Source organism: Anopheles stephensi, chromosome X, assembly GCF_013141755.1.
Source record: "Anopheles stephensi strain Indian chromosome X, UCI_ANSTEP_V1.0, whole genome shotgun sequence".
Classification (NCBI taxonomy): Eukaryota; Metazoa; Arthropoda; class Insecta; order Diptera; family Culicidae; genus Anopheles; species Anopheles stephensi.
Genome location: NC_050201.1, coordinates 11,726,457 through 11,753,646, shown reverse-complemented (window position 1 = coordinate 11,753,646; position 27,190 = coordinate 11,726,457). Strand labels below are relative to the sequence as shown.

The following is a 27,190-nucleotide window of genomic DNA, read 5'->3' as shown; positions in this document are numbered from 1 at the left end:
GTTAATTTAGTAAAGTTATTTTTTTAATTGTTCTTTGCGTGAATGTAATACACAGTCACCACATGCGGTGGTGACAATACGGCGTCGGTCCGTCATATTTAATAAATAAATAAATAAATAAATAATTTAAATAAGCAAGTAAAATCCTTCTTGAAATTGCTTAAAATAATGAACATTAGAATAAAAAATCAAAAAACCAAAACAATCACCAGCTGAAACTATTAAGCGTTTCAAGCGTTTCGGAAACAGCCATGGTGGTATGTCAAGTTTGGGAAGCGCTACTTGTACGAGACTGCCGTTCAATTAGCCACACACTCATACTAACACCACACGCGCGTACGTGTTGGAAAGAGAACGGCAGCGGTGGAAGATATGCACAAGAGCATACAAAAGCACCATCCATAAGCATGTCCCTGCATTGCTCAGACGGTCGTGCCTTCAATCTTGTGCTGGAAAAATTAAGCAGAGCGCCAGCTTAAACGCAGCGCAGCGCCTTCTTGCGGCCACCAGTTGTGATTCACGGTCTGCGTCACAATCCACAGTACCTTTGGAAGGCGAAATTTACTTGTCCCGTCCAATCGTACCCGAAAACGTGTTACCGTTATGCTACAGCACGAGCAACGGTGGCCTCAAAGAACACTGTGAGGTCTAGTGAGTGTGTAAGTGTGTAAGTGTGTTTTTTTGTGTCCTATTCTCGCCGTGTAATTATTATTGGTAGAAACGTTTTCCGATCTGCATTCTTGCCGCGTCCTCCTGGACCCTGGACCGTACGTGTGGTGTGCGTATTTGAGTGTGTATTTCTTTTTCTTCTGTCGTTCGATGTGTGTCTGTATGTGTGTGCGTACGTGTGCGTGTCCAACGTCGTGCGAGACCATCAACCGCCGCTGCTATTGTTTTCATCGTAAACCGATTGGCGGTGATCGCCGCCACACTCTACATCCAAACGGATTGGTCAAGCCAGCGTTGTAATAGTGCGATTTCGCTCCCACTACGCCATCGCTTTCGTCGAAGCGAAGTCAGCCGTCTTGTGTGTGTTTTTTTGTTGCTGCTTTCCTTCGCGTAAGGGCCTACCCTCAACTTTCCCAGTACCCGCGAACGATCAACTACAAATTTGCTTCTCTCGTCCACACACACACACGCGCGCGTACACATCCATACGTATACAGACGGCTGAGGCACGCGTCAGAAAGTTCTGCACTCGAGCCTGGGTGTGTGAGTGTGTGCGTGCATGTCTCAGCACACACAACAATCGCCGAACGTTTTTTGTTGTTGTTGTTGTTGCTTTCCCTCCGTTGCCCAATTTCCGGTGAAGAGTTTTCTTCGGGCTCGGATCTCCAGTAGTGACGTCATGCTGGCAATGCAAAGCACGATTGGCGACGTTGGTAGCGCTAAGTGTGCAGCAGCCACCGTACGGTAAACCAATACCACCGCGCACCGATCGATCAGTCAGTCAGGCGGAGAGCACACCGGAAACTGACAGCCATCAAATTGCACACATCGCCGTCATCGCCGCTTGCTGTGTGTGGTAAGTAGTGTTTCGCCGCTTAAAAAGCTCCTTAAATCTCGGTGTGTGCGCACGCGCGCATGCCTTTCCGCACACCAGCAGCGCGAGGATGAGCATATGATCATGAAACGGGATACCACGTTTTAAACACATACACACAAAAGCTTGCACGAGCGATTGTAATGGGTTGGGGGCAGAAAAGGGAGGCTGAAGAAGGGAAGGGAAGAGAAATGTGCTGTAACAGCAAAATTCAACACGACCGGCCCGAGACGGCTGGCTGCTGTTGGGATGGCGTTTTGTGCGCCGTGCGATGTTGCTGCATCCGAGAAAGTGCACACGCACAAAGCGGAATGGAAATGGTTGTATGCGTGTGTGTGTGCGTTTGATTCCAAAACACCATCGGATATGTGTAATCGAGTTGTTTGCTACGTGCGCAACGATCATCGGGGAGGTGTGTTTTTCTTTTTGCAAGAGTAAAAGATTTTTCAATATTTTATGCAACATTCCGTACAATGAACAACGCACGTAAACACAGAAACACGCACGCCAAAAAGGGTGTGTGCGGAAGGGAGGGGGAAAGGAACGAAAGAAGAAATTGGCAGAATATAGCAGCAAACGGATACTTGCACGCCGCCCCAAAAAAAAAAACAAGAAAACCAAGGGAAACGATCGCTGTGTGTGCGTGCGTGTCCTGTGTTCGGTTTTCGGCCGAAAATTAACGCACGTGCGTGAAGGGAATGTTTCCAAGTATATTTCCAAAGTCCATTGTTCGGCTCATGCTCTTCTACTCATGAGGTCATTCGATTTTTCGTTCCGATTCCGGAGTCCAGACATCGTTCACCACAGCCAACCCACAGAGAAACCAAACCAAAGAAAAAGAAGGATGATTTATGGAGAGGAGAGCTGACATAAAGGAGGATTTGTACACAGGAAAGATGTGTGTGTGCAGAAATTTGTTGGTGGGTGCATCTTCTCAATACAGGGTTTACCTAGTCACGTTGCGATTTGAACGGTACAGTTCGTCGGTCTTGATTTGTGTTTCCATTTTTGTCGAATAATTCCACTCCATCCGAATCTATTTTCCATCCATATGTTTTCTCGGCAATCCCGCAAGCGCGCAGAACCCAATAGTTTGCAATCGTTGAAAATTGAGTGTAATGTTTAAGGTATGAATTTACTACAATGAATCTATTAAAATACGAAATTCCTAAAAGCAGTACCTCCACAAAATTTGGTTGGTTTACATTTCATTTGAGTTCGTTTGAAAGTCCTATGGAAGCCATCGAAATACATCCGGATGGAATAGAAATACGTGTAAAGACCGACGAAATATGCTATTGAGAGCACAAAATGACTCGCAAAACCCTGTAATGTTTCGAACGACAAACATTTTTGGGCTTGAAACATGGGTGAAAGAAGGCTGTCATCATACCACATAATTATCCTTTCTATATCCGTTTTACTGATCTTGACACGCTCTTCCTTTTCTACTTGTCCTTGTCCTATTTCTTTGAAACGGCAAACCTCAGGACGTCCTAGCAGAATGATTGAATTTCTGGACGGTTTGACTTCATTTACCCCACCCGGAATTGTCTGACGTTCGGTGAGTCACAAACCCTTTCCAAGGACATTGTGATCAACTCTAGCCAGGCCTCCAATATTACTTGAGAGTTGGAAGAACCTTTTGTGGACTTATATCGGAGGCTTCAGGATTCTTTAAAATCCTATATATTCTTTTCTGATACCCTTTTTTATATCTTCGTTTTCTTTAAAACTGCATTCAGGAATGCATAAAGACCTCAATGCAGGGATGTGTGGCCAATACTAGCCAGTCCCAATATTACTGGATGATTATTTAGATCGTGGCATCGTCCATACCCGGATATATCCTCACAAAGAGAATAGGAGTTTATTTATCTAATACGTTTCTTCTCTGGAACTGCAATCCACAGGAGGTCTTGGTCGAATGATGGAATTTCAGGATGCCTTGATTTTATTTATGATTCGGAAACAATTAAAGTCCTGTGATTTAAAACCCTGCCTTAGGATAGGTAACCACCAGTAGCCGGTCCAATTCTTCTACTTAGACGATCATTGAAGGGCGTGATATCAATATCGCGCACAGATATAGGAGGCCGCAAGAATTTCAGGTCCTCTCCCTTACCGAACTGAGTTGTACCTAGATAGGAGAAGATGCTTTACTCATCTAATGCGCATCTTCTTCTTCGGCTTCTGCTTCATTTATCGCTTGGAAACGATACAAGGACAGTAATTTAAAGTTCTGCCTTAGGAGATATGACAAATAGTATTCTGTGCATACTACTCTTCCTCGTACGCAAGACTGACTATTTAGCTACGAGAAAATTCAAATCAAAAAAAGCCAGAAATGGCATGCCGAGACATCTCGAGGTTGTAGTGCTCAAGAAGAAGAAGAGATATAATATCGTTTCCATCTACTTCTCTGGACTCTGAACTCTCCCATAGTTAACCAGGATGTATCCCACAAATAAAGTAGGGGGGCGAAAGTAAAAACACCTGTGCATGGAAAACCCCCGATCGATTCCGATGGGGAATTAAATACCAAGTCGGGGCCAGCCTTCAAACGAGAGAAGCTAACCCTAAACGCAGGACTAACTAATCAGCTACGGATGTCTAAGAAGCCAGCAAAGGCAGGTCAAGCCCCCTGTATGAAGATTGTAGAGCAGAAGAAAAAGAGGCAAAAATATCTTTCAGCGAACGTACTCCAAAGCGCATACTATCGCTTAAAAAAGTACATACAAATTGACTAAATTTTAATCAAGAAAATGAGCCACATAACAGTTTTCTTTGCTGTACCCCGTACCCCGGGGTAGGAGCAGTATCTCCGGCGACGCAGATCGACGAAACGACTGTTTCGCCGAAAAGCTGCGCGATACTATCACTTTACGCGGATGTATATGGTTTACAGTTTGCTTAATGAGATGCCAAATTACTTTTATAGTTCGACAGTATTTGCTATCTTGCGCCACTAATCGCCGACGAAAGGCTTTTCATTTTTTTCGGTTTGAATTCGCAAACACCATTCTATTTTTTTCTACCGCGCACAAAACATTCACCCCAGTTCAAGTAGTAGCTATGATGATGGTGGAGGAAAATGCTCATCCAATGCTCATCAATAATTACAACCAAAGTGTGGGAAAGGGATGGAAAGTGAAAGAGAGAGAGAGAGAGAGAGAGAGAGAGAGAGAGAGAGAAGGGGGATAGGCGTGAGGCGGAAGAATTTATACAATGCAACGCATCTCGCGGAATAGCGATGCGCGGCTCGGCGGAGGGTCTCTCCGAACTCCATCCAAGGTTACAAGCTCGTTGTTATGCGCCGGAGCAGAGCTGTTGTTAATCTGCATGGCATCGTTATAGTTTTGCAGTCAACAACAAAACCACAACCACAGCGCAACTAGCTGAATGAGATTGCACACATGAAATCAGTTCGAGAGAGCGATGAGAAGCGGGCAAAGACGTACAATCCAAATGTCAACTAGTAAAGTGGGATCGATTGATTTTACACCCATCAGTGTTGCGGGTCAGTGCGGGTGTATTGGTTGAATTGGGTGTGTGCGCAAGTTTGATCGTTTACGTTCGGATTCTTATATTCGTGGTCATGTAGGACGATCAAATCCCATGCGGACCACTCCCCGTACACACAGGACTGAGTATCCAGCTACGGATAGAATCAAGTCACAGAGGGCCAGAAATGGTGACAGGCCGAGACCTTTAGAGGTCGTAACGCTCAGCAAGAAGAAGTAATATAATATCGTTTCCATCCACCTCTATGGGCACTTGAACCTCCGAAGGTTTAATCCTTCAGGAGAGTCTGCTAAAAGTCCTACACCCACTCCAGGCTAGCAATTTATGACTCCTTTGACTTAAATTGCTAGTCCCCTGGATAGGCTACGTTACCTTTATATCCACTGCAGCTGCAGATGGATTTGGCATACAAGACTTCCTTAACCTAGTTGACCGAAGCTTGGATAGTTAATTCTGCCTTTTGTCATGTGAAAGATCGTGTCACCGCTACTATATGGAGTCAGGATCACTCGAGAGATTTAAATTACTTCACTGTCCAGAGATTTAAGACTTGATTGAAAGAGATTCGATACCAGGTCTATTTGTGTTTCGCCATGCTGGACCCCAGCTCTACAGGTCCCGCGATAAACTATATCCTCTTTTTCATCTTGCCTAGCGCCTAACAACTTTTGCAAAACATCGTGCAAATTTTGCGGACACATCGCCCAACGCCATTTGCATCAAAACGCAGAACTGGATAATAACATTTGCCGACTCGGGCTAAATTTACGATTGCGAAATGATGCTGACCATCAAATGGCAAATCGAATCCGATCGTTTATTATTTATTTCTTTATATTTTTAGGATTACGGCTTGACGCCGTATTGTCCAATCCGATCGTTTGCTGGGCTGTAAATCAACCCAAGCTTCTCGGTAACTCAATGTTTTTAGAGCCGCACCTCTCACCCCCGTACGGGTTTGAAATAATTTTGCCAGGATTAGGGATCCGTCCGTTTTTATTGACTTCTCGATCGCGTAAAGACCCCGCCTGAAGACTGTAAAACCAACCACAGTGCAGGGTCGTAAATGAGTAAAAATCTTCCTTCGATCGGAGGTTCTACCACCGTTCCAGCGGGCCATCTAATGGAATGATACAATTGTACGTATAAAAGGGGTGGGGGGGGGGGGTGCAGGCGGCAAACGGGGAAAGAAGCTGGCGGGCGAAATGTGGCCGGACAACCGAAAGGGGCCCATACGTGCGCGCGGCGGCACATGTGAAATAGCAAGAAAACTTACTTCTGCACCTAAAAACCACCATCCAATATTTATCCATGGGAGGCTGTGTCTGTGGCTGGCTCGTTGTTGTTGGTGTTGCTGGCGTACAACTCGCTCGCTCGTGTGTGTGTGTTGTTTCGGGCTTCGGGTTAGAGGCAGGCTCTGGCTGGCCGCAACCGTGGGAAACCAAAACTTCGCTCGGCCTGACCTCGGCGCAATAATGCGATGCGGGAAAACAGGGAAGGGAGGTGGAAGTGGTGGGGAGGTGTGGGGTTGGTAGTTGGTGCGGTGGCGGCGTCGGGTCGTAAAGGGAAGAAGCCGCGCAATGGTTAAAGATGCTTCGTTTTTTTTTTTTGCTGTTGTTGCTGCTTTCGTTGTTAAGCCCCTCTAAAACTGAACGCGCGCGGCTAACGAACGTCCGACGTGTCCGATCCAAGACTCTCCTAAGCATTTTGGTGTAGCTCCCTGCTCCCCGTTCCCTTATCGGGTCCCTCCTCTCCTTCTTTTTTCTCTCTCTCTCCCTCTGTATATATTCGGTGTTGGTGGTGCTGCGGGATGACCTGTTGATGCGTCGTGAGAAGCGGCCTCTTCTGGTGCAGAGGCCGCGCACACACACAAAAACCACCTCTCAGAGGGTAGCAAGCGGCGGCGATGATGATGGTGTGTAATTTGCGGCGTACCTTCACCAAGGCGGCCATGCATTCATATGCGGGTGGATGAAAGGGAAACCTATTCCCACACACCATCCGCATCCATCCGCACCACACCATCACACATCTCGCCCAGCAGCCAGCAACCGATTCCAGGGGGTTTGGAATCGGAAATGGGCATATGTATCGAGAGCCCACCCGACGGTCGACGCCACAGGACGGAAGAAAATTGTGTGCGCTCTTCTGGGTCCGGTTTTTCGGCTTTAATTCGTGTTAACAGCAAGCGGGCGCGGTTGGCCGATGCACACGCGGGTGGCTAGCTTCATTTTAGCGCTGGTATATGATGTGTAGTAGTAGCAGGAGCAATGAGAGAGCCCGAAAAGAAAAACACCCCACCAAACCCTGGCAAAGGAAACACACACACACACACACACCAGTCCATTTGCGCATTACTTTTCCTTCCTCCAGTAGTTGCTGTGTTTCATACTGATTTTAATCGTGTGTTCCTCTAAAGTTTGCGCCTTAGTTTTCTTTGGGCAAGATTTTTCTTCTGCCTGTTGTTTCCTCAACCTGTGCAGCACATCCTTGCACACGCATGCCGCCTAGCTAACGCACATACGTTTTTACTTTCTCCCTCACCAACGAACCGACCGGCCGCCTGGCGACTTCCTTGCGGGGTCGGTCTTCATTATCCGTTCTATTCATATTCTATCGTTTTTAATTTCGTTCAGATATTTCATGCTCACCACTGTGGGGTGTTTGGGAACGCGAGATTGAATAATATGTGGGTGGGCGTGAAAGCGACGCAACGCCGGCGGGGGATGGAGGGGTTTCTTTTTCAATTCGGTGTATCCTCCATTTTATCTCCTGTTACCTACAGACCAGGAAGCGGTTCATTAAGATTACATTATTATTAAGGTGTACCATGCTGTTTGTTTGACACATTGATTGGGCAGCGATTTTAGAACGTGACAGTGTGACATTGAAAAGAAAGCTGCTTTGATTTGATGGCTTACTTTGTTTTTGACATCTGTCAAAAAGAAATCGTGAAGATAATGTAGTAATTCGAAGTTTGTTGGATTCTGAAGCTAAAGACATCTGCCGGAATAGCATTCTAGTAGCAGTAACTTAAAGTTTGTTAAACATTTTTCAAAATGACATTTCGTGATTAGTTCAAACTTTGTTAGAAATTCAGTAAAAATCTGTAAAAATCACAAATTCTAGTAGTATCTGGCAAAATCATTTTGAAACGGATAGTTCAAGATATCTGTCAAAATGACAGTCTAGCTACACTAATTCTTCTAGATATCTGTCAAAATTGCATTTTAGTGGTATTTTTTTTTTTGCAGCTACTGGCACCTATCAAAATTATATCCTGGTGGCATATGGTGTCATTTGTAGAAATCGATGGCTTAAGACATCTATCAAAATAGTATGAAAACACTAAATACACATATGTCGAGGTTGAAGCTTAGGTCATCTGTCAAAATACAAACTTTACTGTATTTGAAAAAAATTCTAGTTTTACTTAACTTTCTAGGGGAAAAATGTGCCCATTTGGCGAAAGTTATGCTTTGACATCTGTCAAAATGTCATTAGAGGAAGAAAGTTTGATTTTTTTTTGTATCAACAGAGCGCGTTTTCCAAAAAAAAAATCCCCATCAATTGTGTCACACTGATTGATCATGTAACTTCTCACCGAGCTTTTCTTCACCTTCACCAGCAACCACCGCGCGCTCGTCCCATTCCTACGTCCATCCCACCAGCCCAAGTGTGTTGGTCTAAATATGGCCTCGGAATGGTAGAAAATATTGTTAATTGCATCGTTCCCAAGAGAGCATCCCCCGAAGAGCGGATGTTTCGGTCTCTGTTGCGCATTCTCACACACCAGCCGCCGGATTAAGCCATAGTCGTACTGCAGGAAGTTTAACGCCACTAAAACAACGCCTCCCCTCCCCGCCCTCCACGTTTCAGCCTCATTCTTTCTCGCTCTCTTTCACTTATTTTCAACCCTCTCCCCCCTCCGGCCAATTTTCCTGCGCGCGGGTTTTGTGATGCGCTATTTGCGGCATAAGTTGTTTAAACTTATCGGGCCCCCGCTAGTTAGCGTAATTAGGTTGATTGTGATCGATTTGGTGGTGGCATTCCCTTGTTTCGCTGGCACGGCTTTTGCTTGGCTGTGCTGAAGCCAAAATTCATCTTGATGGTGGTGGTGGTGGTGGTGGGTTTTTCTTTTTCTACCGACTCACTCCAACACTCCGCGAATGCTGTTGCTTTCGTGCAACAGTTTTTCACATAATGTTTTTGGCGTTCCAGGTTGCCCGAAAAATTGCCAGATAATATCTCGCGCCACCACCACAACAGTGCACAACTTCTCCAACGTGAAAGAGTTTATTCACTTGGCTCTGGTGTTTTTTTGTTGTTGCTGTTGTTCCCAAGAGATCATCCTACCAACCCAAGTGAGCGGGGGTTGAAAAGGGTTGAAAAAAAAAACGGGGGTTCACGGTGGGAGTGGGAAGAAACCAAACGGCACAAGGAAGACGGGGACGGAACCAGAAAGAGAGCGATGTTTTGGGCCTTTTTTAACCCTTTTTCTCACCTTTTTCGCGGCGATCGTCGATGTGGGTTGATGGAGCCAGGCGAATGCACACCAAGGGGGTGAGGTGAGGGAAGAGGCGGAAGAGATGTGCTGGAGGCGAAGCGCGGGGTTTGTGTTGATTTGCTTTGGCGTTAAGCTTTAGCCTTTTTTTCTGCCCGGTTTTGCTCTAAAGTTTTCGGACTTTTGCGGAACGTCACAGTGACTTTCTTGGTGGAGGTCTTCGTACGCGCTCGTTCTCGCAAGGCGCAAGGCTCTTCTTCTTCTGTTTGCTCCCTGGCACTTAAACCTCGAGAGAGGTCTCGGCCTGCCATTTCTGGCTTTCTGTGACTTGATTTTAACCGTAGCGCGTATGTGGGAGGCGGTTTAGATGGGATTTGAACCCCGGTCCTGTCGTGTGAAGATCGGCGCCGTTATCGCCTCGGCCACCGGTCCGCCCAGGTGCAAGGCTCACAGGCGCATAACTCCCTCGCAGACACCAACACACCTGTCCCCTCTATTATCCTTCCCCTCTTTTCTTTCTCCATCCAACTTCATCATGTCATTGGCAGAGCAGGTTGGGTGTACTGTTTTTCGAGCTTTTGCTTCCCGATTCCTTCCCGTGACTTCACATGGAACCAGTGTTTTTTTGTGGTGTTTCCTCGACTCTCCTACGCTCTAAGACACCTTCTTTTTTTGGTGTAGGGTTGTGTGTATGATGCTGGTGCGTCTTGGCTCCCCACGAATATCCCAAACCTCCTCTCCTCCACCTCCACCGCCCAGAAGAGATCGCCACAAAAGCTCATCCGCGGCGTCGGCGTCGGGGGTTGTTGTCTTTTTTGTTGTTGTTGGAGGTCTTGTTTTATTTTTCGGTTCTTTAGTTTTGTTTTATGCGTTTTTGTTTTCTCCTCCTGCCTTTTCTTCATTTCAATATCATTCTCCCTGGTTTACCACCTACCCACCCACCCCCATCCCACCTTTGCCCCCTAACCATTATTCTGCGTTTGGGCCCGGTTTTCTGGTTCGAATTCGGGTCTCACGTTCGTGCGCGTTTTGATCATTCTTTCTTTTTTTTTCTATGGTATACTATTTTGCTTCTCCTTCTTGGGCTTTATGTTGCCGTTGCTATTATTGGTTTGGCGTTACACCTTAACGTGCTCTTTTTCTTGACCTGGCTCTGTTACCTTCGTTCGTTATTTTCATTCCATTTGTTTTGTCTCTCTCTCTCTTTCTCTCCCGTTTTCTTCTCTTCTATCTCTTGCCTTTTACATGGTCGCGCACACACAACTATGTTTCTTCCCCAAAAAAAAAACCGACGTCGGACCACCAGAGGAGGCGAATCTACGGGCGAGAGCAGAAAACGGACGACGAGCGAAGAGGAAGCACAAAACGGAGAGAGCATCGGAACAAGACAGAAAAAAAAGTACAGTAAAGTATCGGCCCCCGATCCCTCAGGAAGAAGGAACTAGGAAGGAGCGCACAGCAACGGAAGAAGTGGACCATGCCGGTACACGGTGGGATGCATGAGCGCAGCAGCAGCAGGTTCATGCCGACGTAAAAGCACAGCAGCAGCAGCTTCATCAAGACCGCCCGCCTAGCAGGCAGCAGCAAGTCGAGTTGTGTGTGGAAGTTGATTTAAAGGCAAATGTGCTGCTGCTCCTGAAAAAAAAAGGGAGAAAGGAACTTCGCTTTGTGTGGTGCAGTTTTCTGTCGAGCGGACGACGAACGGAGAACGATATATATCCAGTCGACGGCGAAACCAACCCCCGAGAGAGGTGTGTGTGTGCGTATGACTGACTGTGTGCCTGTGTGTGGGGTTGCAAATACGGAACGCGAGTGTTGGTGCAGTTGGAAACACACTGCCTAGGGTGCGTGGGAGAGCAAAGGCAAACAAGGGGGCACAAACGAAGCCTACTACTGGCCATCAAGGGGAAGATCAGCGTGTATATCGGCGAGACCGAGAGCGAGAGAGAGAGTCAGGCGAAAGAGGACTAGGTACGTGCGACGGACAGCGATAGCAAGGCGAAGGCTCTGGTAGAAGCAAAAAAAAAACCCCTAGCAGAGGGTGGCTAGTCAGACAACGTCACGTACAAAACGCGCGACCCCCGGGGTGTCCAGGCCGGTTTGCGGGACCTCCTCGGAGAGCGAAGAGAGAAGGTCATAAAAGCTAGAGACGGCAGGCGAAGGGAAGCCCGCGCGGACGGACGGGCGGTGAAAGCAACGGCGGCGGCCGGATTCGCTAAGGTGGAAAAATAGAAGAAGCCGCACTACCGGGTTGTGTTGTGTGTTGCGGAGCTGTGCGAGCAAAAGACGCACACATACACACACGTAGCGAGGAGTGCAAGCGACGTCGAACCGACTACATCTCTCGATGGCAAAGGGCACACACAACAAAGCACAGTGAACCTTGTCGGGCGCAAGACGGAAGAAGCGGGACGCATTTCCAACGCATCATATACCCCCCCTCCCCCCACCCCCATTTGAAGACGAGGGGGCGCACAAGATTACGATCGTCAACCGAGGATCGAGTGTGTGTGTGCACGCGAGCGCGCGCGCGCTCCCAGGCAGAGCGTCGTCATCCGCCGGTCCACCGGGGTCTCGACGTGCAGACAGAGCAGGGCAGAAAAGGGAAGATCAAAAACCGAAAAGGCGGAATTTGAGAAGAAAAAAGCTCGCGCTCCTCGCTTGCGTTTTTTTTTTTTCGTTGGTTCCTTCTTTCTCGGTCAGCGACAGTGGTGAGCGGGCGGCAGCAAAACAACAAGGGCGAAACAGCCGTTCGAAAGGAGAGAGAGAAAAAAAAAGGAAACGAAAGACGGCAGCAGTTCAACGCGGCGAACCCATAGTTCGGCCTGACATTTTGGCAGAACGGCAGCGCGCCCCGTGGTTAGTAGTGTTGCGGAGCCCGAACCTGCACCATTTCGTACGCTGTGACAGTTGAGCCCGCGCTCGCAAACAGTAGACCGGCCCGACACCGCAAGCGACGAACCCCTTGAAGGCATTGCCTGTGTGTGCATATGGTTTTGCGTCTCGGCATTTCTCTGTGCTGTTTGGTCGGGATTGCTGATTCGGTGGTGTGAGGTGTGAGTGAGAAGCCAAGAAGCAGCAGTAGGGGCGAAGAACACCGACCAGAGGTTGAAAATTTTTGGTTTTTCTCGGCAAGCGAACGGAACTGGAAAGTAGCAACAACAGCCTGGGCGCAACAAAACACAATACCCCTTTTACACAGAAGGCAGGAGAGATAGAGAGAGGTACAGAGCGTGCGAACGAGACGGAACTACGTATCTTCCAGCCATCGCGAGCCGAGTGCGTTTTGTCGTCTCCACCAACATATACATCGCACGCATACAGCGCCACCTAACTCGTTCGGTATTGTTTTACCTCGTTTTTTTCTTCTGTTTCGTGTGTGCGCCGCCGTTTTTGTTGTTGTTGGGTGGCGTGTCGTCTTTTCACCGGAAAGCGTCTTGAGCCGCGTTCTCACGGTCCCGAATATGCACCCGGAGCCGGACCGTGAGTCACTCAACGTCCCGGCAGTGATGGCAGTATCATCCTCGATGGCAGTGACAGTGCGTCAAGCGTTCGAAAAGACATAAGCGTTTCTTACCCCCAGTTCCCCCCCCTCCTGCCCGGAAGTCGAATAACAAAGTGACAGTTTCTGTGTGCATGTGTGCGTGTTGGCAAGGATTAAGGACAGTATGATACACGTGTTTGTTGTTACCAGCACCGGTCTAGTAGGGACATCATTTGCGTGCCTTTAGTAGGCGTTAAGAGTTTGGCAGCCAAGCGTGTGTGGTGGTTGTTGTGGCCATATAGTGAGGAGAATAGGAAAGCGCAAAGGAATCGGAGAAACAAGATGAAAATACACCATCATCGGGTACGGTTTACGAGCAGCGTTTTGTACGATCATAACTACCATCGCCACCAACACCACCAGACGACGACGGAGCTACGCAACTACAGTGAGCAGCAGCAGCAGCAGTATCGTCGTCGCTGGACGCAGGACAACGCCGAAACGGTGCGGTCGGTTGCAGCACCGGTCCGCTGTTGGTTGCATCGGGTTGCAGCAGTCCGGCACCGCCATCGCCACCGCTTCTCCCCCCAGCTGCCCACGGCACGCACAGCAGCAGCTGTCGGTTGCGAAACGTCCCGTCCATAAAACGGGCTTTACTCTAGTGTGCCCGAGCAGGAAGCAGCAACAGCACAGAAGCAGCCGGCCGTGTGTGCGTTCTACGAAGCGCCCGGGTTCTGCCGGGCAAACCAACCCCCACCCGGCTTACCATATACATCCATGTGTGTGTGTGTGTTTCTCTGTGCGAATGTTTGTGTGCATGTAGTTTTGTGGCTCTCTGTGTGATTGTCCCCATGCCCCCTCCGCCCCCCCCTCCTTCGTTGGTGGGTATTGTATAAAGAAAACGGGGCAAAGTGCGAGCAAATTCAGTAGTGACTCTTTATCCCTCAGTGAGGAAACAGACAGTTTTGTTTCCAAGGCAATCGATTATTATTGTTCTTTTTGGTGAAGGAATTTGCGCGGTTTTTCAAATCGTGTTCTGTTCGGTTATAAGTGAAGTGCGCCGTGCGTGTGTTGAACGCGCCTAGATCGTGTGTGTTCCTTGACCACGCACAAACGTCCGTGGTTGCTCGCTGCCTGTTCCGCGAAACGAAAGCAAGGAGAAAAAAGGGAGAAGCAAGCGTGCGTGTGTAGTAGCATTCTGTGTGCCTGTCCCCTGGTGCTGTCTCCTCTCTGCACCAGGTGGTGTGACTGACGGGAACAACGTCGGCGACACACGGCAACACAGCTCTCGATTCCGGTCATTCGAAACGCGCGTGTGCTGTGTCCTGTAGTGACGCGTGTGTGTGTGTGCATTTGGTGTATACGTACGTTCTACCCGACCAGGTGCTTGTTGCATCAATTCAACCACTCCCAATCAAATACAGCAGCAGCAGGTGAGCCACCAGGAGCCAGAGTCGTGTGCCTTACCTTATTCTAGCTGTGGTGCCTTAACACCTTCCTCACCCATCACATCGTCAGGATACACACGTGCGAAAGAAGGACACTAAAGGCGTTTAGAGAACGGCTCGTTTAGCTGTTCCGCTTCTTGACCCCTTAGCTCGATCAACCAATATCAATCGGTCAAAAGGAGCTGTGCGCTTCGTCGATCAACACAGGTGCGTCGTGCGTGTGGGGTTTTGTGTGTGCACACAACACCGCCACCACCACCACCACTTCCGACACATCCATCAGCAATCGTCGTTTTCCGTTTTGGAGGTAAGATGCGTTTTAAGCTAAATAAGACTGGACAATAGACAACGTAACACTGCAAATTTTATTTGTAGCTTAGGGACGAGGGCCGGTAATAGTAAACCGCGAGGGCGTAACCTATCTTTATGAGGTAGAACCCGTCCGGGGACCGTGCCCCGGTAAGACAGAACTGACTATCTAGTCAAGTATAGCCTGTGATGTCCAAGGGCAAGACCTCTCGATGTTGAAGAAGCTCATAGAACGAGAGCACGGCAAAGAGAATATGCAATCAAAATTGTTCTCTGATAAGATTAAAAAGGGGAAAGATTTAAATCGTTTAAAATCGCCATAGATTAGCAACCGCAATTACGGGATTTGCTGAAAAGATTCTGCTTGATCTTTGTACGGAGTAGCTTGAAAAGTGTTGTGAAAATCCAATTCTACCCTAAAAATGTTCCGCTTCATCTTGTACGGAGAGTACACTTGCTAGTTTATCCCGAAAACCCTGTATAAACTTCAAATTTGCTGAGGTACACATCACATCAGTCGTCGGATAATCCTCTGTGCACCATATCCAACACCTCAGGAAATCTTTCTTATTTGATCAGTCATTCCTGTTCGATTTATTTTATCCCTAAATGAATAGTCCATTACTCCATCCACCGGGGATGGGATTTACAGGATTTTGATCCGATGAATAGAATTTTAGAATCACTTAGGGGAATGTTTCAAATGGATAGAGGGAATATTGTACTTTTTTGTTTTTTGTTTGACTATGAGTTGTCAGCCCCCGCAGACTTGTTGAGGGACATCTCTCTCTCTCTCTTTCTTCTCGGTCTAATGACCTCTTTTACGTTCATGTCTGCCATTTCTGGCTATCACGTAGTAGTTGGATACTCAAGTCCTCCTCACTACGGGGGAAACGGACCCGGATGGGATTTGAACCGTCCAAGTCCTGCCGAATGAAGATCAGCGTCCTTGTCGCCTCTTCCACCGGGGCCGCCCAACGGCCTGACGGTTGAGGGACATCATAAGGTATCAATTCTTGCAGATATGAATGCGAATAAGCAATCAAAGCGTTTTTTAAACATAAGATAACATTCAAGATTACGGACATTTGACTGACATCTGTTACGAATGTTGGGGGATTGCACTAGTAATAATGCACTTCTAGACATTTTTGCAAGGCATAATAGTGTGATTGATTTAATTCCAAACAAACGTCCATATAGCTAAAACAATCCGGATAAAACAAAAGTCATAACCATCTACGAGCTTCAGTGTTCTCGAGGCCGAACACTGTGTTTTAACAATTTTAGACGGTCGATTACAGTGATGTAATGGCCCGCATATTTTATTGAGAGAATCGATCACACAATTGTGAGTTTTTGGACATTAAATTATTAAAAATCATTAAACGAATTGAGCTGAGCAACCGGCTAGCCGGCGACGTGCGAAATAACGAACGTTAAAATGTTAATTATGCGGACGCTTGTTTTATAAAAAAAAAAATCCCCAAAACAACAACGGCATCAAAGCTGTGAGAAACTTTAATTATATCGTGACTTGCTGCACAACAACAACACCAAAAAAAAGCCAGAAATTATAAACCAAAAGCTTTTTTTCCGTTAAAACACCATTCCTTTCGCCGGTCGGTTTGATGTATGATGTGTGTGTGTGTGTTGGAGGTTGCCAACCCATCAGTCATATCCAAGTTTTATGAAGCGACGTTGGGAACAATAAATCGTTCAGCGGGGAGAGTTCAGAACCTTTGATTGCAAAATCATTAAACCGAACGGTCCGAACCACAACCGAATAATTATAAATAAAATCTGAGTTCTCCGCAGTGTTCTTCGGGTTCGAACTCTGGCCGGGTTTTATTTTTATGATGCGCTTGGTGGAATATTGCTGTTCGTAAGGGTTTTTACGATCGACCCGATGGGCTCCAAGCTGGCCGTTTCGGGGTGCCCTGCCTGTCGGGACCAAAGTGTTTTGAGGTGCAGTGTGCTGACCCTAACACGGAACCGGTCACGTCGGAGCGTTCTTGCGAGAGATGGTGCACGTTAATTTGATTTTTACAACGACTTTTACAACGTTGTTGTGATGGTTGGAGATTTAAAAATAAATGATGCTTTTTTCTTTGGTAAGCTTTCGGCCCAGCATTCGATGCGAGCGGAGAATGTGCAGCAGATAAAGCAGACCAGGCAAATTAAGCGCATCGCGTTTGATGCTATCGTGACAGAGCGACGCCCAAAGCATGGGCCAAATTGGCGGAAGAGTTTTGCGAATAATTGCCAAATGCACCAGCTGTGGAAGCTGTGCAATAAAGGCAAAATTAAATTGTTCATCTGCAGTTTGAAAGTGCCGACGAAGGCCATCGCAGGATGAACGCAAATTTTAATCCTTTGCGTCCGTCTGTCTGTTTGCTAATATCCACGCTCTTTTACTGTCGCCCATAAAATTTGTCTTTAGCGCTTTAAGCTTGCCAATTAAGAAATTGAAAATTTTATTGCTTTGTTTACGCGCATAAAATTACCCGGCGCGCGCTTATGCAAACTGTTTACTTTCTGACCGCAGATTATCAGCAATTTTAAGCTCCCCATATACGTATGGCGCACGGTGTTAAACGCATTGTGTGCATAATTGTGCAATAAAAAAAAGGCCATGGTGTCGGTGCGCAGGGATTTGCATACGGGTTTGCAAATTAGAATTCCCATTCGAACGATTTAGTTCCTCCGCAAATCCCACTCACCGAACCGGAATGCAATGACATTTCCATTCTGCCAGCTAATTCCCTGCGTTTGTGCTTTTTTTTTTCTCTCTAGGTATCTACGATTGGAACTTCCAACCCACCCAGCAGCAACGTAAGCAGCAACACTCGGACGTACGGACTCCAGGAGAGTGAAGAGAGCGAGAGAGGGAGAGAAGAAGGGAAAGAGGGACCGGTCTCCCGTGCATGATACATCCGCGGCACCAACACACTTGGAAGCAATGAAATCAAGTGCAGTAAAATTTTGTGCTATACTACTAATAATGCTGTCATCAGTTGTGGTTCACACAGGTAAGGCAATCACGGCTATTTGTAATCGGAGCTTCGGATGGCGCTAAGGAGTAGGAAACGACCGACAGGTTGCATGGAACACAGTCGTACGCAAGCGTTCGTGGGGGAGTGCACTGTGGAAAGAGAACAGGATGAGATAGGACAAAATAATGTAATTTAAACTCACAGTTAAATTTATATCTAAATTATGTAAATCATTCTCATTTGGCGTTGTGGAATGTAGTAATGGTTTTGAATGCAATTTTATAGAAATTTTGAACTCAAATTATTGATATTTAACTATTTTGTGATTAAGCAAATTTATATGAATATTTTTTATAAATCCAACAAATTGCTATTTCATCAAGTTTTTGAACTGTTCTAACAATTTTATAAACTATTTAGTTAAAACATATCCAAATACAAAATTGATTAATATTTTTAAACTATTAAAAATGACAGCAACGTATTGAAAACATTGCAACAGTCTAATGATTCTAATCTAAAATGTCTAATGATTACTTTAACAAGTTTTCGTGACAAACTAAAATAACTTTTAATATATTTTAGCTACATAATTAACGGTTAGTTTAAATATTACTTTTGTGTCCTACATGCTCATACACATGCAGTTACAACTCGTGAGCGTATTCCACTCCTTAGCCGCTCGATTGCTAATTAATTGTTTGCATTTTTGCTTATTAAATGTTAAAAATATAAATCCAAAGATCGATTAAAAAAAAAACACGCTGAGCTGACCGCGGGACTCTCGTGGAATCTGTGGCGATGTATTAAGAAGCGCTTTTTCTTCCGTCCCAGCCCGTCAACCATTCCGATGGGCAGCGTGTTTGTAACGGTTGGCTGAACACATAGAAGCACACACCGGCAGACAGACACACGGAGGTTCGCTTTTGATTCCCGTCCGTTTGTTTCCCGGTTGCCATTGATCTTGCAGATTAATTAACGATAGAAAGTACGGAAGAATAGGAAGCTGTCTGCAGTTGTTATGCTGCTGCCGGCGAGCGGTGAAAGAAGTATCGACCCACCTCACCAAAGGGAGGGGGGCGATGTTGTACTTTTGGAGGCCAAGGCACAATAGAAACTGTGAATGCACAGCATGTATAATGTCACTGGGTTACAATGTGGGAAGGGATAATCCTGCCGCCGCACCGAAAGCTCCCCGAATATGCCGATGTATAAATACACCTATATTTTTTAACGCTGCCGAGCAATGATGGAGCAAGATTTTAATTGGAAGAAATCGGTACGCGCTGTATTTGGATGTTTGGTTGCTTGGTTCATCTTTTTTTTTCTCTTGTTGGTTTCATTTTGTGTGAACAATGGTTTGGTGTGTTCACAACCAAATTGTTTGTCGTTGGTGTGGCGTGCCGGGGGAAGTTTTTTTTTGTTGCCGTAATTTGGTGCTACTAAAATGAGGGGGGTGGGGTGGGGGCTAAGACTAATTATCCCGCCATCATCTGTGGGCAATTGTTTTTTTTTTTTCGGAGGTTTCGGAAAGATTGGTCGTCGGAATAAATTTGGACGGTTAAAGGAAGAAATTGTCCGGCGGCTTATGAAGTCGCGAAAATGAAGAAAACAGTTTGGGAGGGGGAGGGGGGTGACACAGTGTTGTGCTCCACCGAACCAACCCAATTGGCAGACTTGCAATCAACATAATTAGCGACCTGGCAGCAGAAACAATCCATTTGGGGATCTGAGCGCGCGCGCGCGCCATCACTGTTACTTTATCACACGCCCCAAAATCGAAACGCTGGCCGAAATTTCGCGCCAGAAGAAGAGGAAGCAGTGACCACAGAGAAACGCACAGGGTAGTTCTTTGGGGGTGGGAGTTTTCAATCGTGCTACGCTGCTTCTTTTTTTTATTTAATTCTTCTCTCCATGACAAACTGCATAAACGGAGCGAAAGAAATCGTGGGAAAAAAAGAGCGGCAGACAGTGGGATTGTGAGTCGCTTTACAGCCAGCGTGTGGGTTTGTTTAGTGGTGCACAATGCGTTTCAGTGTGCGTGTTACGAGCTTTTTTTTTTCTTCTCTATCGTTAATCGAGCAATAACCGAAGGTTGATTTGATTTATTAGAAAAACGTTTAACACGCAAAATGTTTGATTATATGTTTGCCGTGTTGTTCTATCGTATGGAAATCAATGATTTCAAAGTGTGATTCAATTAACACAGTAACACGTATGGGTGCAACATGCTCCAGTTTTTGCAGAAAAATATCTGTGCAATAGCAGACTAAATGGGCGCCGAGTCTGATAAGTTTTTTTGGGGGGCCACAGTTTTTAATCTTTAATCAAGAAATCGAAATTTTAATCGGTTTTCGGCATTATTTGAGATGCATGAAAAATAGTCATAGCACCTCCTTTAAGCCAGTTTTTCCGATTCTGGAGGGGCGGTCCGGTGGCCGAGGCGACAGTGGCGCCGGTTTTCACACGGCAGGGCCTAAGTTCAAATCCCATCCAGACCGCGCCTCCCCGTACGTAAGGGTGAATACTTTACTACTGGTAAAATTAAGTCACAAAAAGCCAGAAATGGCAGGCCGAGACCTCTCGAGGTTGTAGAGCCAAGGAAGAAGAAAAAGAAGTAGCATCTGGAGTAAAGATCGAATTTGCTCATCCATCAACATCCATCCATCAACCATTTGTTGAATCTGATCTGCCCGTCTGAGTCGAGTCCGGCCCACGCATCCGCGCTCCGGAATGATGAACCCCTGCGCGTTGGCTTCTCACAGTCAATGAATGTAATTTTTGCACAGATTTTGGTTTAAATCAAAAAAAAAAATTTACTGTTTATAAAGTTTGTTGAAGAGCAATAAAGCAGTCAAAGAACACCTCGCTTTCTCTTCGACAACAATGTGAAAGGGTTAACTAACTTCAAGAGTTGAACACGAATGGGGGATGGGTCTGGATGGGATTTGATCCCCGGACCAGACGTGTGAAGATCGATGCCACTAACGCCTACCGGATCGCCTCCAAACCCAAAGGTTAGATTGCTGCACCGAACATGGAACAATGTGTTCGAGATTGATTTGCAACTTAAACGAGAATCTGGAGTCCGGAATCAACACGAGTTCGGAATCAAAACGAATCCGGATTCAAAAACGAGTCCGGAATCAGCACGAGTTCGGATTCAAAAACGATTGCGGAATGAAAAACAATTCTACAATCAAAAACGATTCCGGAATCAAAACGAGCCAGGAATAAAAAGCGTCCGGAATCAAAATCGATTCCGGAATCAAAATGATTGCTCAGATCATTCTTTCGGAATCGGATCGGACTCATCCATGACATCCATGGCTTCCACTACTACGGTGAATACGCTGAGGGAAGATTTTATACTACTCTATAAGTTCGTTCGTTTGTGCCCCAAATAATCTTTCTGTTTGAATCCTCAGAAAACATTCTAATTATTTTTTTGACAGCAAATGTTACATTGAACATTTATTTATCAGATTCACATAAGGCTTCTTAGGGTCATGGATACCATTTCTGGCTTACTAGACTTACTGATGCCACGAAGTTGGAGAGTCAATCCTCACTACGGGGGAACGGTCCGGATGGGATTTGAACCCCGAGTCCTGTCTATGAAGGCCGTTTTCGTTTCTACTACCGTGCCGCTCCAAACAGGTCTATATTGATCATATTTATGAAATTAACGGATAGGAAAACGTATCCAAGGTGGTTAATTGTTGTTACATTTTGGTCATCCGTATTAAAACGGCTGGAAAAAATCGTGTTTTTCCCGAAAAGAGAGCCTTTTCCCGTGGTGGCGCGATGCTCCATGCTTCTGTAGTTTATCCTATATTTACGGAATCCGATTTAAGCCTACTGATATTAACACGTTCTTTCTCTTCACTTCCCCCAACCCTAGACTGCTGTTCTAGCAGATCGATGCCAAAATCAAGACCTAGGCCAGTGTCACACTTTCGCGGTGTGATGACGTCCGCCACCACCACCTTAACGGTGATCCGGCCGGACGCGACCTCGTCGTCGAACCGGGAACCGCCCGACACAGTTTCGACGGGGACGGACTCGCGCCTGACCGGTGGCAGTGGTGGCACGGGCGCTGGCAGTCTCGGCCGTGGTATCAGCAGCACCGGCAGCGCGGCAACGAAAGCGAACGGTGGCGAACAGCAACCGTCGCAACGGCACGGTGGCGGCATACCACCGGGCCGGCAGGATGCGGGCGGCGGCGGCGGCGGTGGGCGCGTCGGCAACGAGAAGGATCAGCTGCTGATGCGGATGGGCAAGTGTTCGCAGCTGTTCGAGGAGAACTACTGCCTGAACGGTGGCAAGTGTTACAACTTCACGATCGCGAACTCAACCATGCCCACGTGCGAGTGTGCGGACGGTTTCATGGGTGAACGATGTGAGTCAAAGTACCTGGATGGGACCTACCTGAGCATGCGCAAGCCGAAGATACACATCGAAACGGCGAGCATGTATTACGGGGCATTTCTTGCCATGATGGTAGTGCTGGCTGTGTTCTACTATCTGCACTGGCTCAACCATTGCCGCTAGCGAACGCGGATGGCGGCGGCGCTGGCGGCGGCGACGGTAACGTCGACGGCGTCGGCGGCGACACCAGTGATCCGGGGCGACGGTAGCGGGACCCGGGACGTCTCATCCCGGTGCCCGACACCACCGCCCGGGGTCGGTTCGGACCAGCGTCAATAGTGGAGCCAAACCCCGTAATTGGTATGTCCCATCCTACCCCAAACAAGCGTTTCAATTACCGATCCGATCTTGGATTCACGTTCAGACCAAACCCATCACCATCCCGGGCCAAACACTGGTAATGGTTTGGCGTGTCTGAACAGGGGCTAGAGCGTGCCGGGGTGCCAGCGCACCACCACCCTTACCGTCAAGCGCAGCACCGTTCTGTGGTACGAGATGTGGTGGAGCGTTTGCCCTGCACGTTCGAAACACAGCGCATAGCAAAACGGTTCGAATGTTTCGATTCGAATACACTTAAGTTGATCTTTATTAATTTTTTTTTTAAACAAACAAATATATCGAGTGACAGAGTGAGAAAGAGAGGAGAGAGAGAGAGAGTGGGGAGGATGATGCGCGTGACTTCGATTATCGTGCTCAAATGCAGGGTTACGCACACGCGTAACGTATTCTCAATTACAATTCCTTACCCCTTAAGTAGTATTTTGTTTTTTCTTCTCCCACCTAACTGCGCTACACAAAACATAAGCGCCAGCAGCTGTGAACATATGGAAAAGAGAGAAGAAAAAAAGCTGGAAGAAAAATACGTTTAATTAAGGTCTCCTAACCGAAGCAGTTAGAGAGGATCCAGTCTTAAAGAATATATATACTTATAACACGAAGGAAAGCAGGAAGGAAGAGCATGATGGGGGGGATGCGCAGCAAAACAGGATCTGATCTAGGTTTATCTTTTCTTATACATACACCCCAATTTTTTTTTTATGCTAATCTCTTCCTAATGTAAATAACACATCTAACCGGCATCATTGAGCGTCAATGCGAACTGTAAAATACGAACGAGTGTGATTTAGGCGCTTGTGTAGTAGGTTAGGATATATAGTATTAATGCATAGTACGGAACAGACGGAATGCGCAAACACAGAGACAAATGACAACTACTGCAGCACACGCACACGCACCCACACGTACACCTCTATGACAAATCTGTACCCACTCACCCACTACACACATCTAGACGTGGTTGTAATAGGATGCAAAACAAGAACAAAAATACAGTCATGCTGCAAATCGTGCTGCACACCTACACACCAATACGAGAACGAAACGAATTTCTGAACAAATATCTGACTAAAACGATGGTTGGTTGCGTGTGTGAGTGTATGTTTTATAGAAAACTTGATACTGCATTCAGTGTCTCAAAATGCATACCACAATTCATGAAATAATATTTTTGATTTTCAACACCTATATAAACAATATATGGAACAGTAGGGAAATTACCGGTAAAGCAGTGCCTGGAGGAAACCAGCTAAATTGTGGGTTGGTTTTTTGTTTGTTTAATTTTTTCAAACAATTGTTTTATGCTTGAAAAATAAAAGTACTTACAACAGAACAATTTATTAAGGCGAAAAGAGGGGGGAGATAAAGTGTCCTTGAGGTTATAATTTTGAACTCATAATGTGTCCCCATAATGAACTCATTCATATTGTGTGTGTGTGTGTGTGAAACGATTTAAACTACCGAAGCTCGAATGTCGTACAACGTCCAGTGAAAAAAAAACACACACATTTCATTACTAAAATGACGCTTAAATAATGTAAAATAATGCTCACATTTAAAAAAAAAGACACACACAAACACACATATACTCTCACATTGCAACCACCATAACGAGTGCCTAACAGTATATACAACGAACGTTTACAAAACGGCAGCAGTAGTGCCTCTTATTACAATAGCACTCTGTGAAACACACACACACACACACACACAGAGACAAACAGAAACCACAAACACATACACACATTAGCTTTGAAATTGTGATCCGTATGAAACAAAAATTTGCTTTTTCGTTTTCTTTCTTTTTTTTTTCTTGCATTTTCCAACAAAATCACGTGTTGAAAAAGAATTGTAAACTGGAGGAAAATAATAAAAATGTAATTTGAACAATTGAGTGCAACACATACAACCGTAAATAACCATCAGGGACCACCACCAGCCATTTCCTGACTTCGATTGGTGTGATTGGTTAGAGTTTGCATAGGCCATTAGGAGTTTTTTTTTTGGTGTCAACTATTGGGTGTTGGAGCTGTTCGGTGGCCGAGGCGATAACGGCAGGACCGGGGTTCAAATCCCATCCAGACCACCTCCCCGTACACAGTACCTGACTACTTTGCTACGGGTAAAATTAAGTCACAGAAAGCCAGAAATTGGCAGGCCCGAGACCTCACGAGGTTGTAGTGCCAAGGAAGAAGAAGAAGAAGATTGGGTGTGTGTGTGTGTGCGCGCCGGTGAAAGTGAAGCTGTTTAATGTGGAAGAGAAAATTTAAGCAAATAGCAAAGTAGCAAATCTCTCGTATATACGCACCCCTCTGTCTGTCCGATGGGTATAGACATCGTGACAGAAACTCTCAAATATTTTCATTTTTCTTTGCAATGTTTTAAAGTACGTTTTAGTACTTCTTTTTTTTGTTTGTTTGGCCTAGATTGTGTGCTCTCTTTAGGGTTATAGGTACCGCGTTGGTCGTTAAGCGTCGTCGTCCAGGTTGTAATCCACACGCACTGTATGTCTTCCTTCACCGAGCAAAAGGGCAAACAAATGCATACATGCAACGAAACAAATGCTGCGTGTGTAAGGATTTCGCCAAATTTTATTAATCTCTTTTTGTTATACAAAAAAAAACCAAACAAACAAGCTCAAAAATTGTGCTCAACTTCTTTCGGCCGCAGTAGTAGGTCCAGCCTGTTTTGGGGCGTATTATTTAGCAAAAACGAAAACAAACAAACCATTCCAAACTGCCGCATACACGACACGATGTTGGACCAAAATTACAGGCTTAGAGTACAATTAAAAAGTCCCCATATGCGAACGCGGGAACGAAGTTTTTTTTTCTTCTTTTACTTACACGCGATGGGTCCAGTATTAAGAAGAGAAGGGGAAAAGGAGAGAGAGGAAACAAAAACGCGGCGCGCGGGAAATCTTCCGGTATTGAAAGCAGCAACGAATTTTAAAGTTTTCCCGCATTTTTTTTTTAATATTCCATCCAAAATATGTTAATAAAAGCGGGGTAGAACACTTTTTATAGGTTTAAAGAAAGGGAGGAAGTATGTTGAAAAGGAGGGTTAATAAGAAAGTGGGACGGCGGGGCGATATGTATGTTCCAAGCATCAGTATTATTCACAGACACAATATTAAACACTCGTAAAACAAAACAACGCATCGTGAACGAAGAGAACGTATAGAAACGAATATACGAAGATAGTGAAACACACACACACAGACACACATCTCCTTAATATAGTAACCCTTACATCGCGTATAGGCAGAGGAAACCTTATTTTATTCGAATTATCGCACCAAACGTGACTTGAACCGACCGAAAAAATTACAAACAAACAAGCAAAAAACACGAAAAAGACTGGAGAGACAGAGAGAGAGAGTGAGAGATTTATGGGGGAAGAAAAAATGTATCTAACTGCGATCAAAAAACAAAAGCGATCGTAAAGAAAAAGTAATAGTAATAGCTAAAAAAAAAGAAAAGACGTTTCGACACTTTCTATACAATGCAGCAAGCAGAAAGGCCTTTCACTCTCACTCTCTATTAGCGGTATATCAAATGCCATAATGTGCGATAATTCTATATTCGTTTGGATATGTTCTTTATTTGTTGTTGTTTTGTATACTTTTTTTTTAAATACTTACCCACGTACATGCACACACTTACGTAAAAAGGAGGATGGAGGATGAGGAGTCGAAAACAACGCCGAGGGAAAATCGATTAGAACGATAAAGCGGACCCGTGAGTTAAATTACGCCTTTAAAAAGAAAGCGGAAAACGAATAGTTATATTATCCTTTATATATAAACAGATATTATATTATGCTGGCATTATTAAAACTGTGTTCTGTGTTGTAATGAGCTAACGATTATTTTTGTATACACTGATTATGCGTTGCGCGGGAGAGGCAAGTGTTGTAGCTGATGGGGGGAAAAACGCGTTTACTATTATATAAAAATTTTCCTAGCTTATGCTCTTCAAAGCTGGGAAAAAAGATTCCAAGAGAAACGCTTCCGCATAACGAAACAGAACTGACATTTTTGTAATACGCAAATCAGAGGAAAGAAAAAGGGGAATCGCGGTACCCGAAAAATTATCTCATATGGATTAACGAAGAAGGAACAAAAAGAAAAAAGAAAACACGCACGCCTTACGTAATGTTAACGGGGGGGGAAAAAACCGAACGAAAAATAAAATCGTTTTGCGAAAAGACATATTTTTTTTAAAAGCGATTATGAACAAATGAGATGGCGCACTGTATGAACAAGGTTAGATGTAAGAGAAGAACACGAAACGCTTAACGGGAAGAGAAGCAAACAAAAAAAGCGAACAAATGACAGTGGGAGAGATAGGTAGAGTGGGGTGGTGAACTACCCCAATTTCCACGCCAATCCTCTCCCCCATACACACACACACATAGGGCATAGGGCGAAAAAGGAAACAAAAAAGCAACGACGCTTGAAGCAGACGGGGAATACTATTTATTACTGGCAAAAGAGGAGAGTTGTTGGTGCCTTTCTTTTTATTATTGGTGACCGCGTGTGTGTGTGTGTGTGTGGTCACCGTTGGGAAAAGATGATCAAAATTTTATGAAATATACAACCTCTATTATATA

At 45.6% G+C, this 27,190-nt stretch overlaps 1 protein-coding gene across 8 annotated transcripts; it reads left to right on the top strand.

The window, feature by feature from the left end:
- Positions 1-317: 317 nt before the first annotated feature.
- On the top strand, positions 318-27,190 carry LOC118507943 (protein gurken-like). 8 transcript variants are annotated; one of them, XM_036047268.1, is made up of 5 exons: positions 323-1,059; positions 1,167-1,525; positions 10,879-14,811; positions 17,610-17,845; positions 21,714-27,190. In XM_036047268.1, exons 4-5 carry the CDS (start codon positions 17,776-17,778, stop codon positions 22,361-22,363), a joined length of 720 nt encoding a protein of 239 aa, XP_035903161.1. In that variant the 5' UTR covers positions 323-1,059; positions 1,167-1,525; positions 10,879-14,811; positions 17,610-17,775; the 3' UTR covers positions 22,364-27,190. The 8 variants fall into 8 exon arrangements, with proteins under 8 accessions (XP_035903219.1, XP_035903161.1, XP_035903169.1 ...); XM_036047276.1 differs by having other exon boundaries at positions 323-1,525; positions 10,879-14,489; positions 14,575-14,811; XM_036047326.1 differs by having other exon boundaries at positions 318-1,525.

Coding starts and splice junctions, on each gene's coding strand:
- LOC118507943 (XM_036047326.1), top strand. CDS start 17,776: ATGAAATCAAGTGCAGTAAAATTTTGTGCTATACTACTAATAATGCTG. Junction 17,846..21,713: donor ATCAGTTGTGGTTCACACAG/GTAAGGCAATCA, acceptor CCCCAACCCTAG/ACTGCTGTTCTAGCAGATCG.